The sequence below is a fragment of the Dipodascopsis tothii genome, assembly GCF_038497935.1.
Source record: "Dipodascopsis tothii strain CBS 759.85 unplaced genomic scaffold V1510scaffold_10, whole genome shotgun sequence".
NCBI classification, from domain to species: Eukaryota; Fungi; Ascomycota; class Lipomycetes; order Lipomycetales; family Lipomycetaceae; genus Neoaidaea; species Neoaidaea tothii.
The window spans coordinates 362,111-374,698 of record NW_027117994.1 but is presented as its reverse complement, the minus strand read 5'-3'; the positions used below and the strand labels follow the sequence as shown (position 1 = coordinate 374,698).

General features: G+C 66.6%; 4 protein-coding genes across 4 annotated transcripts; 3 read left to right on the top strand and 1 right to left on the bottom strand.

Moving 5' to 3' along the window:
- Positions 1-637: 637 nt before the first annotated feature.
- On the top strand, positions 638-2,708 carry V1510DRAFT_402467 (uncharacterized protein; the record flags this gene model as incomplete). Its single annotated transcript, XM_066932105.1, has 5 exons — positions 638-871; positions 905-934; positions 2,164-2,334; positions 2,367-2,660; positions 2,706-2,708. 5 exons carry the CDS (start codon positions 638-640, stop codon positions 2,706-2,708), a joined length of 732 nt encoding a protein of 243 aa, XP_066789797.1.
- Positions 2,709-4,454: 1,746 nt separating this feature from the next.
- On the top strand, positions 4,455-7,687 carry V1510DRAFT_402466 (uncharacterized protein; the record flags this gene model as incomplete). The annotated part of the gene is made up of 3 exons (XM_066932104.1): positions 4,455-6,138; positions 6,171-6,669; positions 6,739-7,687. 3 exons carry the CDS (start codon positions 4,455-4,457, stop codon positions 7,685-7,687), a joined length of 3,132 nt encoding a protein of 1,043 aa, XP_066789796.1.
- An 829-nt stretch (positions 7,688-8,516) lies between these two features.
- On the top strand, positions 8,517-9,695 carry V1510DRAFT_429590 (HSP20-like chaperone). The gene is made up of 2 exons (XM_066935321.1): positions 8,517-8,967; positions 9,000-9,695. The coding sequence occupies exons 1-2, from the start codon at positions 8,946-8,948 to the stop codon at positions 9,650-9,652; spliced, it is 675 nt and encodes a 224-aa protein (XP_066789795.1). The 5' UTR covers positions 8,517-8,945; the 3' UTR covers positions 9,653-9,695.
- V1510DRAFT_415061 (uncharacterized protein) lies at positions 9,676-11,041 on the bottom strand. Its single transcript, XM_066933526.1, has 4 exons — positions 10,758-11,041; positions 10,522-10,724; positions 10,283-10,490; positions 9,676-10,251 (listed from the first exon to the last, which is right to left on the bottom strand). The coding sequence occupies exons 1-4, from the start codon at positions 10,839-10,841 to the stop codon at positions 9,760-9,762; spliced, it is 987 nt and encodes a 328-aa protein (XP_066789794.1). The 5' UTR covers positions 10,842-11,041; the 3' UTR covers positions 9,676-9,759.
- Between the last annotated feature and the right edge of the window lie 1,547 nt (positions 11,042-12,588).

The following is a 12,588-nucleotide window of genomic DNA, read 5'->3' as shown; positions in this document are numbered from 1 at the left end:
GCCGACCCGAGCTCCGACTTGGCAGCCGACCCCAGGTCGCCGACTCTGCGTCTACACGCCGCTCGTGGCCTGCATCGGCAGGCCAGTCGCAGCACGCGCTCTACCGCAAGGCCGGAACAATTATCCATCTGGCTCCACTCAGCCATACTGCATTTACGTCCCCCAACAGTCAGCCGGCAACACAATTCGTCAGCCAGTCGTGCGGCCGGCTGTCGGGCAAGCGCAGTCCAGCCCCGCCCGCCAGATCGCTGCCTGGTGTAGCTGCGGTAGTCGCATATATGTCGCGTGATTTCGCGTTTGTAAGCATAACTCCATCTGCACGCCTCATCTGTGCAGGATCAACATGGAAAAAAGACTCTTCTATGTCTATCTAAAGCTTCTTCTTAGTGCCCCTGTCGCTGCGCCCTTCTCCATCACTTGCCAGCCGAGAGAATTTTTCCTTTCATCCACTATTTATCCAGCTTTTCGTCTTCAAGCGCGGCCATCCATCCAGCCAAACTTTGCAGATTAAGCCAGGTTACTCGATCGCATACAATCTGTCTCAGCATAGACAGACCAAGGTCAATCCCGCAGCAAGCCATCGCAATCGTTGGCTCACTCCACCCCGATCAATCCTCGCTCGCCCGTTGCAGTAACCATGTCGGCTAATCTGGACAAGTCGCTCGACGAGATCATCTCGCAGAACCCCCGCCAGGCGCGCGGTGGCGCCCGTCGCGGCGGCCGTCGTGGCGGCGCTGTCGTCGCCGGCGGTGCCATCCGCAAGACTGGCACGAACCCGGCGCGGCCGCAGACCAAGGCCGCGGTCAAGGCCCCGTCGGCGCCGACCGGCCCCAAGCTGGACGAGCAGAACAAGATCATCATCTCTAACTTGGTAAGTGCGCGAGCGGGACCCCGCTGACGGCAGCCGTTTGATGTTCAAGAGAATGCGATCAAGGTATGTTAGGATCGGTTCCAGAGGAAGAAAGAAAGATCCGCATCGAAACGCCTCTGCAAACGCATTCTGCGCGACATCCGAGCATGAGCAAGTACGAAAATCAATGAAGGCGACGGCCAGGCCGCCGCTGCGCGCCTGCGTCGCAGACGGACCGCCAGTTCTTGTTTTCTCGCGTCCCTGACGCCTGTTTTGTTGTTTCCCCGCGCCGGACGCCTGCTGCGTGGCACCGGCCGGGGCGGCGGCTGCGGACGGCGAGCCCGCCGCGGCCTGCCCTGACACGACTGTCGGCCCCAGCGACCGACGAACCACCACACTCGGCTGCGCCTGGCGCCTTTCGGCGGCGCCCGGCCAGCGCGACCTGTGACGCCTCCTGGGTGGAAGGCAGTGGCAGGCGCTGGCGCGCCGGCAGCCGGCCCCGGCCGGGGCACAGCGTGCGCTCGTCCGAGGACGGCGCCGACGCCGGCCGCCTCGGCGGCCGTGCCGTGTCAGCACTGGACGCCGTTGTGGCATATGATGGAGAGACGGATACCCTGTCGTGCCGGGAGGCGGCCGCGCGAGCGGCCGCCGGCTGGCGGCTGCGACGGCACATGCCGCGAGCCATGTCCGACGATGGCAGTGAATGTTGATGGTTATCCGACCGAGAGACCAGCGGCGCGTGGCGCGCCCGTGCGGGCACGCCAAGCTGGCGCGGCGAGGCCGACAAGGTCGATGAGGGAACGGACGGAGGGCGCGTTGCGCGCCGCGCGCGGACGCATGCGCCCGGCGCACGAGACGACTCGGACGAGATCCGGCGGCCGGAGCGGCTGGCACGGAAGACGACGACGGGTCTTGCAGCGGCCTGGGTAACGATCAAGCATTCACTGGCCTGTCGCCGTGTCGACGGAGGAGAGCCCCGGCTGGGGCGTGCGCCGCGGCCCAAGCCCGACAGCAACCACCGAGGGCGCGTCGCCATGGCCCGACACCGGCCCGGGCAGTCTGGCCGGACCGGGCTGCCGGTACGGCGCCGGCGCTACGCATGCGACGTGCGCCAGCACGCAGGCTGGACGACGGTTGGGAGGCCCGCGCACGCCAGGCCACGATGCCCGGAGGGGACGTGCCGTAATGGGCCTGCCGCGACGGCCGCGGCCGCCGCGGCAGGTGCTAATGTAGATGCGCAGCTTTCGGACTAGCTTTCTTTCTTCCTCGCGAGGACTTTCGACATCGCCAGAGCGGTTAACTGAACTAATTAGGAATACTTCTCGCTCGAGATCGGACCGGTCAAGAAGTGCACGCTCAACTACAACGCCAAGGGCCAGTCGACCGGCGTGGTCAATATGATCTTTGCCAAGCCGGGCGACGCCGCGCGTGCGTGCAAGCGCTTCAACGGAACGCCGATCGACGGCGGAAAGAAGGTCATGCAGGTACGTGGTCGCTGCGGGCGCGCTGACCCCAGGTCGAAATGGTCTTTGACCCGAACCGCAAGTCGTTCGCCGACCGTCTGCAGGCCCGTCCGGAGCCCAAGCAGGGCGCCGCCAAGGGCCGCGCCGTGCCGGCGCGCAAGGGCGTGCAGACGCCGGCCAAGCGGGGCGGCAAGACCGCCACCGCGCGCCAGCGCCGGCCGAAGAAGACCGTGGAGGAGCTCGATGCCGAGATGGCCGACTACTTTGTGCAGGGTGGCCAGGCCCCCGCGCCGGCGGCGGCCGCGCCCGCGCCCGTCGCGGCTGCGCCTGTTGGTGACATCCCTTTGGTAAGTGCGCCGGAACCGGCAGCGAGGACGGTGCTGACGACGCAGTAATATCCCGATGCAGTGCAGCGCCCGCGCCGCTGCGGGTTAGTATCCAGCAGCCTGTCTGTGTATACTAGATCTTTGGAATGGTGTAATGTCTTTTGTATTTTCTTTTAGCTACAATGTGTATGAAAACAGACCCCCAGCTCCGGCTGTAGAAGCACTGAGCCGCACGCGCGGCTCACGCGACCGCTTGCCCGATTGAACGGGCTCGTGTGGCTGGCCGCGGCCAGCCGCAGACGCCCGCACGTGGTCGGCTTGGGCGAGCGCGTATTATGCCCGCGCGCCGTTGACCGCCCGTGCCCGGCAGCCGGGCCGACGTATGGCAGCCCCAGAACGATCCATGGGCTTCCATCGCCAAATGGCGGCGAGCATATATGGATACGCGCGATGAGCAAATATGCGAAATGCTATCTCAGAGGATAGAGGAGGCTAGGTGCGTCGGCCTAGCCGGACGCCGAGCGCCGGCGGCGAGTGCTATCAGATAGAAATGCGGCGACGTGGCCAGGACGGCTGGCGCGGCGACGGAGCCGCGGCCGCAGCGGTGCCGTGGCAGGTGCGGCCGGCAACACGGCAGGAGCTACGGCCCCCCACGCCCATGGTACCCGCGGCCCGCGCGCGCAGACCGGACGGACGTGCGCTCCAGCCACCAGGCGCAGGAACCGCGCCACACCCGAGCCGTGTAGTCGCAGGGGCACGGCTGTGGCTTGGCGTACCCGCCTGCGGTACCTCGTACCGGCCGGCATACCGGTGCGGCGGTGCAGCTGCCCATTGACGCATGCGGCCGCGGCTCCAACCGCCCGGCACCGCACCGCCACGCCCCTGCGGGCCAAGCCGCTCCTGCCGGGCCGCTCCTGCCGGGTCGTCCGCGGCGGGTCGCGCCACCGCCCGTGCCCGGGTCGCCGTCGCCAGGTCGCCGGGTCGCCCACGGCTGCCTACACCCGTGTCACGTATCCGACAGCCGTGCGGCCGCCCATCTGTGACTGCTTCGCCGGCACCGCCGCCCGCGCCGTCCCGCGGCCAGCGCATACCGCCGGTCGCCCGTCCTGGCGGGGCACCAGGTCCGCGCATACGGTCACGGTGCGGGGCGCCCGGCGCGCCTCCGGCGAGTGGGCCTGCGGGCTCGCCTGCGGGCTCGCTGCGGGCTCGCCTGCCGCTCCAGCGCTCCAGCGGCCAGCTGCGCAGCCGCGGCCAACGCCGACGTCGCCACCGGCCGCACGAGTGCGCCGCCACGGCCGTCCGCCTTCGGCCGCTGCCGCTCGCTAAAGCTCGGCTCAGCCCTGCTACGGTCGCCGTCAGCACCGGCAAGCGCTCTAGCCGGCGTGGCCACCATGCCGAGCAGGGCAGTCGCATCCTCACAAATGCGGCTTCTAGCTGGGCCAGGCTAAGGCCATCACGGCCATGGAATCTTATCGGCTAAGCGTACATGTCACGGCGACTCAGGCCGGTTAGGGCTAGGTCAAGTGGGCGAGGTTTTGCTCAGATGATACGCTCCGGCCACCTTTGTGTGCACACCTAGCGGCGGCATCGACGGCACAAAGAACAGATCCGGCGCGGTCAATGAACGCAGCGCTCTTGGTAGGCTTCCCGCACCCGTCGTGAGCTTGACCAGACCTCTCGCCAGCGACCCAGCAGGCCCCCCAGCGCGCAGAGCGGCGCCAACGACGGCCACGCCCCCCACAGTGCCCCAGTCCATCCGGCCAGCCAGGCACGCACGCGAACGAGCGCCCGCGCAGCGGCACCGGTGGGCGCACGATGTCGTTCTTCACACCAGCGGCGAAGGGCCTTCACGCGGTCATCCCGGCAGACCCGCCGCCGTCGAAGCGCGAGAAGGTCGCCAAGTATTTGCGGGCCAAAAAGGACCAGTTTGATCAGTATCAGAAGCTGCTGCAGAGCCAGCAAAAGGAGCTCATAGGCCAGCGCAGCGACGGCCGGCGGCGGCCGGCGGCCGGCCAGCCGAGCCAGCCGGCGCCGAACCAGGGCATCTACCGGCTGCTGTCGTCGACGTCGTTCTCGTCGTTTGCCAAGGCCGCGCAAGAGCAGCAGCCCGCGGGGCAGATGCGGGGCCGCGGCGTGGAGGTGGAGGACGCGGACGACGACGCAGACGACGACCTGCCGGCCAAGCGGCTGGACGAGAAGGACGGCGAGAAGCTGGTGCTGTTCCCGTCGTACGCCCGGCGGCTCGACAACGGCCTCGTCGAGATCGACATCCGCGGCTGGGTGTACGCACGCGGCACGCCCAACCGGACCAACCGGCTGTTCACGTCGGTCGTGCGGCAGATTGTCGGCGTCGGTGAGGACGAGGCCGAGGCGCCGGCCGGCGACGGGCCGCCGTCGCCGTCGTCGCGGTACAACAACAAGCGGTACCAGGACGTGCCGTCGCCGACGACGGCGGCCGTGTCGATCCCCAAGAGCAGCGCGGCGTCGGCCGGCGGGCCGGGCTCGCCGCGCCGGGCGCAGGGCGGCTCGCCGTCGTCGCCGAGCCTGTCGAATTTCGGCACGAGCCCCGGCAACCTGTCGTCGTCGCTGGCGGCGGCCCGCAACCCGTCGCTGTCGCGCGGCACGCTGCCGCGCCAGGGCGCCTTCCCGTCGCGGCCGTCGTCCGGCGGCTCCGGCGCCGAGCGGCAGCCGCTGATGGCCAGCGGCCGCCCCGGCAGCATCAACCGGCCGTACTCGGTCGCGTTCTCGTCGTCGGACGAGTCGTCCGACGACGACTACTCGGACTCGGACAGCGACGACGAGGTCGAGGTCGTCGACAACCACCACGAGACGCGCGTCGTCGAGCGGCGGGCGTCGGTCGGGCGCTCGGCCAGCGCCAGCGCCAGCGTGCGCAAGATGGCCCGGTCCCAGTCGTTCTACCAGCTCATGAACGCCGAGTCCAACAGCCAGCTGGTCGCGGTCAACGCGACCGGCGAGCCGCTGTCGGCGTCGCCGATCAACACGAGCATGAACGCGTACTTCGCCAACTTCAAGGGCTCCGGCACGGTTCCCGGCCGGTTCTCGCCCACGCGGTCCAACACCGAGGCCAACCTGCTCGGCAGCAGCGTGGCGTCGTACGGCGCCGTGCCGGCGGCCGAGGCGCCGCCGCCGCTGCCGCAGCGGCCGCAGCGGCCGCAGCTGCTGTCGTTCAAGTCGATCTACAACGCCGACAAGGCGCTGCAGGAGCGCATCGCGCCGTTCATCTCGCAGCCGCTGGCGCACGAGGTCGTGACCATCCAGGTCGGCTCGACCGCGACCGAGAACTACTCGACGTACAACGTGCTGACGACCGACAGCGGGCACTTTGGCGTGCGCCTGCGGCTCAACTACGACCCCGCCATCGTCGTCGTCGAGTGCGGCGAGAACCTGGTCTCGATCGAGGAGGTCAAGATCGTCGAGCCGTTCGGCGTGAGCATGATCAGCGACATCGACGACACGGTGAAGCACACCGGCATCACAGGTGGGTGGCCCCGCGGCATTTACTGACCCCAGGCGCCAAGAAGGGCATCTTCCGCAACGTCTTTGTCAAGGACTACGCCGAGCTCGAGATCAAGGGCGTGGCCGAGTGGTTCCAGGACATGGACAAGAAGGGCGTGCAGATCCATTACGTGTCCAACTCGCCGTGGCAGCTCTACCCGTCGATCGCCAAGTTCCTCCGGCGGGCGGGCTTGCCGCGAGGCTCGATGCACCTCAAGCACTACAACGGGTTCCTCTACGGCCTGCTCGAGCCCAAGGTCCAGAAGAAGAAGTTCAACCTGGAGAGCATCCTGATGGACTTCCCGTACCGCAAGTTTGTGCTCGTCGGCGACTCGGGCGAGATGGACCTGGAGGCGTACGTCAATCTGGCGTGCGCGTTCCCGGACAACATCCTGGCGATCTACATCCGCGACGTGACGACCATGTGCACCGACGACGACGATTTCTGCTCTGTTTCGGAGCTGCAAGGCTTCTTCACGAGCTCGGTTCCCCGGCCGGACGAGATCGATGACCTGTTAGTAGACGATTCAACTTTCTGCGGCAGCATTTGCGTTCCGAAGCGATCTGGTCCTGACCTTGACAGCAAGTACTACCAGCGGCCGCACAGCCCGCCGCCGCTGATGCCCAAGCCGCGGGGCATGCGCGCGCAGACGGCGCAGACGGCGCAGCCGACGCCGACGAACATGGCGTGGTCCGGCAGCGACCACGACGGCCGCGGCTGGTCCGGCAGCGAGCGCGACCAGCGCAGCGTCTACAGCGCGGCCGCGGCGAGCGCGGCGACCGGCGCGAGCGACGACGCGGCGAGCATCCGCAGCAGCGTCAGCAGCACGAGCAGCCTGCTTGTCGGCCGCCGCGAACGCGCCAAGGCGCACCCGACGGTGCCGCGCAAGCCCGTTGGCCTGCGGGCGCCGTCCGGCTCGGGCTCGCCGGGCTCGTCCAATGTGCTCTCGACCTCGGTGGCGTCGACGATCTCGCCCATGGCCGAGCGGCTCGCCAAGTTCTCGTCCACGTTCAACGACGACGAGCCCGAGACCCCGGGCCACACCATCCGCGACCAGGAAGACTACTTTGTCAACTCGATGAAGAAGAGCCCCGAGACCCGGCCGCCGCCGCGCAGCTCGCTCTCGAGCTCGCTCAACGCGACCCAGGCCAGCGGTGCCTCTCTGGCGCAGGACGTCGGCATCACCAAGCCGCTGCTGCCGCCGCGCCCGCCGCCGGCGCCCGAGCGCAAGCCTGTGCTCGAGCCGAAGCGCGAGGGGCCCCTGCTCGGAGGCATGAGCACCGGCGGCATCGGCTTTGGGCGCCCGCACATTGGCAATGCCGCCGGCTCGCTGCTCACGCGGTCCGGCCCGGGCGCCGCCGTCGAGACCGCCGATAAGCGGCTCGAGAACTGGAAGCGCCGTGTTGCCCGCGCGCGCATGATGCTTCCCCAGGGCATTAAGCTCCGCATGTGGCGTATTGGTGAGGACGTCCGCGACGAGTGCGATGCCTTGGTCCAGGACTATTTGAACTCTCTTGAGAAGGGCCACTGATTGAGTGCCCTCTCGTTGCATGTGCATTGCGGTGTAATATAGACTTCGAGATAGCGACTGAGCCGCACGAGCCCCTGACGGGCAGCATCTCGACGGGATCGTCGCTGGAGGCTGCAGGCGTCGCTGTGCGCGTATGCCTTGGGGGTGGCTGCGGGCAGCGGCCCGCGATAGCCACCGCTCACGGCCGTAGACGCAATTAAGCCATTCAAGGCGCTGGACTACTGAGCCGCACGGTCTGCCTAAAGCCGGCGGAGTCGCCGTCAAAGGCTGTCGGCGTGCCTCCGGCGGCGACTCCGTCGAGGGTGGGCCCTGCGGGCGGCGCACGAGGCGCAACTACCGTCGGGGCTCCCAGAGGTACTACGAGTCCTGCGGGCGCAATGTGAGTGCGAAGAAGCCGCATGAGCCGCATGAGCCGCATGAGCCGCATGAGCCGTATGAGCCGCATGAGCCGCATGAGCCGCACGAACCTCCTGCCTCGCGAGCCGCACGAGCCGCACGACCTCCTCGGCGGCAGTTCATCTTGATCGCGCCGCCGGAGCACGCCGACAGCCTCCGGTGGCGGGCCCGCCGAGCTGACGCTGTCGGCGCCTCTTCGTGGCGCCAGCTTCTCCGAGCCGCACTCTGTGCGGCTCGCCGTGTCCGCACCACGCGCCGCACGCCGTGCGGCGTCAGACCTCGTCTACGTCTGTGGGTATCCCCCGCAGGCCGCCGCCGGCAGGCATCTGGCCACGCGCGGCAGCGTCCCATAGCTGCCCTGGGGTGCCGGATTGGTCACCGCTGTCGTCTGTGCCAGCCGTCGGGCTACAAAGAACGGTGAAGAATGTTCTGGTTACGTCTGTATTGGTCTGACATCACGAGTTTTTTTTGGCCGAGTTTTAGAGGTACGAAATTGCTAGTAAAAAGCCGCGTTTTGTACACCAAGCTGCTTCTTTCCCTTGTACACATCCACACACGCAGTTTTTTTCACGAAAACCACAGTTTGCAGGTGAGTTTTGGCGCGGAAGATGGCCAGTGCCTCAGCGGCGATGGATCGGCGCGATCAATTGCGATTGAGTGGCGGACAGTTGGCATCGACGGGCGGCCGCAGGCGGATCTGTGGCCCGTCCAGTGCCGGCAAAGGACCGGCAGACGGGCTCGGACGCGCCCAGCGACATGGCGCAGCGTCCGCAGCCTTCTGCAGCGTCCGCCAGCCGTTTCGCGCGCGTGCGGCCCGCCGGACTGCAGATCAGACGCTGACCAAGTAGTGCACATCTACACAATGGCTCCCGTCACTCCTGAAGGTAAGTCTCCGTTCGCGCCGCGCTGACTCCAGTTCTCTGGGCCCAGCGCTCCAACTCGGTCGACGAGGCCAAGAACGTGATCTTCCTCACGCTCAACACGCCGGACGTGGCCAAGCCCGAGATCAAGCTGACGGCGACGTCGCTGTCGTTCAAGGGCGCGAGCTCGAACGGCAAGGACTACGAGATCGAGCTGGAGTTCTTCGACGAGATCGACGTCGACAACAGCACGCACAGCCACTCTGGCCGGGGCGTGTACTTCGTGCTCAGAAAGAAGGAGGCTAAGGAGGAGTACTGGCCGCGTCTGCTCAAGGACAAGAGAAAGTACCACTTCCTCAAGACGGACTTTGACCGGTGGGTCGACGAGGACGAGCAGCAGGAGGCGGCCGCCGACGACGACTTCGGCGGCATGGGCGGCATGGGCGGTATGCCCGGCATGCCCGGCATGGGCGGCATGGGCGGCATGGGCGGCATGCCTGGCATGGACGGGCTCGACCTGAGCGCGCTGAGCGGCATGGGCGGCATGGGCGGCGCCGGTGGGCTCGACTTCTCGGCGCTGCAGAGCGAGATGGGCGGCATGGGCATGCCCCCGACGGGTCCGTCGGCCATGGGCCTGCCGGACGACTCGGACGACTCGGACGACGAGCAGCCGCCGGAGCTGGTCGCGGACGAGACGCCCAAGGCGTAGGCGTGTGAGATAGTAACAAAAGACTACACCGTGACTGTTTGAACTGTGTATTGCTTTTACGTAGGCGCCCCGGCGGCGCGGCCGGCGGGACGCATGCGGGCCGAGACCTAGTAGACCTCCGGAGCGTGCGTCTCCTCGGCGTCCTCGCCGTCGACGCTGTCGGCGCGGCGGCGCAGGTCGTCCATGTTCCACGCAGCGTCGTCGTCGTCGTCTTCGTCGCTGTCGTCCTTGTCGAACTTGCCGTGCTCGAACAGCCACTTGCCGGACCGCGCAGCCTCGTCCTTCTTCTTCTGGCCCTCGGCCTCGGCCTTCTTCTTCTCGATGCGGTCCGCCTTCCACTTGGTGAACGACTCGAGCGTGACCGGCGTCAGGTTCGACCCCAGCTTGTGCCGCTCGGTCTCGAGGAAGTCCTCGAGCGTGATCACCGGCTTGAGCGACGCCGCGTGCCGCTCGGCCGCCTTCTGCTCGTTCGTCTTGAGCGTGAACCCCGACGGCAGCGAGTGCCTGTACTGGCACTTGTCGCCGCCGTTCGGGCACACCCAGAACCAGCCGTACTTGCGGTTCTCGACCGCCTCGATGAAGTACTTGCACACGATGTTCTGCCGTCAGCGCGCCCGCGCGCCCACCTACCGTCGTCGTCTTGGGGTTGCCGTGCTTGGACTCGATCACGCTCTTCAGCTTCTCGTCGTCCCAGTCGTCCATCTCGTTCTTCTTCTTCTCGCGGTCGTCCGTGTACAGGTCCTTCTTCTGCGTCTTGCGCTCCACGTCGAGGTTGTGACTGAACTTGCACTTGTTTCCCTTGGTGCACACGCCCTTCTTGAAGTACGCGCACACGACCCTACCGTCAGCTCGTCCGCGGCCGCACTTACGTCTTGGGGTCCACGCCGAACGGCACCTTCTGCACCTGCACCGCCGGGTTCAGCAGCGCCGCCGACTCCGCTCGCGCCTTCTCCGCGGCCTTCTTCTCGGCCTCCCGCCGCGCCTTCTCGGCCTCCTTCTTCTTCTGCAGGCCCGACACGCCCTGAGACTCGACCTGCTGCACGAACTTCTGCACCTTGGCCGACTTGTTTTTCTGCCCGTCAGTCCCGCGCGCCCGTCCACGTACGTTCTTCAGGCCGAACGTCTTGTCCGCCACGGCCTGCTGCTTCTTGGCCACCTGGGCCTTCTCCGGCTTGTTTTTCGGCGGCATCTTTGCTGTCCTCTCCGCCGCCGATCTGTGCTCGCCCAAGTCTCCGTGGCCTGCTGCTGCCTGTTGTTCGGAACCTGCCGAAGGATTGCTGCGTTCTGCGCTGTGTGGTGCTGCAGATCGCCCTCTCTGTCGATGGCCGGTGCGGTCGCTGCAAATTTCCTTCGCTGCTTTTTTTTTCGTGTCGTCTTTGTCGAGAATAGTTCACTAAGTCTAGGATTTGGTTGTGTGTGTGTGCTATACATACTACACCTCCAAAGCCACCTCCACGAATATCTTCCACCAGGCCTCCGCACCCGCAGCCTCTTGACGACAAATTGCGGCCGCGGTCACACCCGAGACGACTGCCAGAGAACAACGAGGCCGCCACGATGATCACCGACAACCAGCTGGACACGATTGCGACGACGCTCGGCGTCGTCATGATGGGCTTGATTATGGTCTATCACTTTGTCAACGTCAACACGCGGCCGAAGCACCACCTGCGGGCGTGAGCGCGGCGGAGGGTGGTCGTGTGTCGACGGGCTGGCGGCCGGCGGCGGATGCGGATGCATCTGCGCTGCCGCCGGCCGCCGGCAGGACGGCGACGGCCGGCGCGGCCTGATCGGCCGACGGCAGATCGGCGGCGCGGCCAGCGCTGGCAGACGCCCAGCCGGGACGAGCAGATGCTGCTGTGGCCGGGCCTGGGCGCGCGCTGGACAGTGTACAATGTGCGTGTATCTATTGAGCTTCAACAGGATTTTCCTTGACAGATCGCGGCCGCGCGGACGCTGCCAATGGGCGCGCAATGGCGCGCACAATGGCGGCCGCCGGCTGCCGACGTGGCGGCCGGCGCACGGCCGGCTGGCCACGGCCTACGGGCGTCGGCGGCGACGGCAGTGCCGGCTGCAGACGCAATTGACGCTGCCGTAGCGCGCAGACGCGGGGTTCTTTGTTGCTGCGGGCGGCCGCCACGGCCACTCGCGCGGCGATGAACCGACCAGCGGGCGGGCCACGCAAGCCCTCGCCGACACCGCCGGGAATGGTCTAACGGGGGACGACGAGTGCGCCGGGCCTGGCGAGCCGCGGCTCCAGGGCCGGGCGTGCCGGCATACGCGTCCACAACCCTAAACCCTCAAAATTTTCCGGCCTCAGCCGCCAACGCCACGTAGCACACAGCAGTAGTAGATGCAAACAGTTTATTGACTACGAATACGCCGCAAGGACGCATGAATATAACTTCAACCCCTCGTCCCTGCCGGACTTGAAGTCACGTCAAGGAAACATCGTCGAAAGGGCAAAAGAACATAAATCAAGGGAGCAGGGAACGGAGGACAACCTACGCGCCGCGAACGACAAGAATAACCCTCAACTGCGCGTACAGAGTACGCAGCTCCGCTGTTGTAATTATACGTTAATTATAAGATTAAGTATAACCACTACTGTGCATTGTTAGCTCTGCTCGACCTTGTAGCGACGGGGGTACATACCTGATGATGTGAAGAAAAAAATTTTGGGAGGCGCCGGGCTTATATACGCCATGTCCCAAGTCAAGCCCTAGTGTGCGAAACCCTAACAAGCAGCGGCGGTCGTGGACGGCGGCGGCGGCGGGCGGCGGCGGTCGCACGCAGAGGCGTGCGCACGCGCTGCACGAGCCTAGCCGCGGACGACGCAACGGCCGGCGGTGCCTGCGCCAGCCGGCCGTCGCCGGGCCGGAGCTGGCGCGGATCAAGGGTGTATGGGCTACATATGTATTGTACAGTGCTGTCGG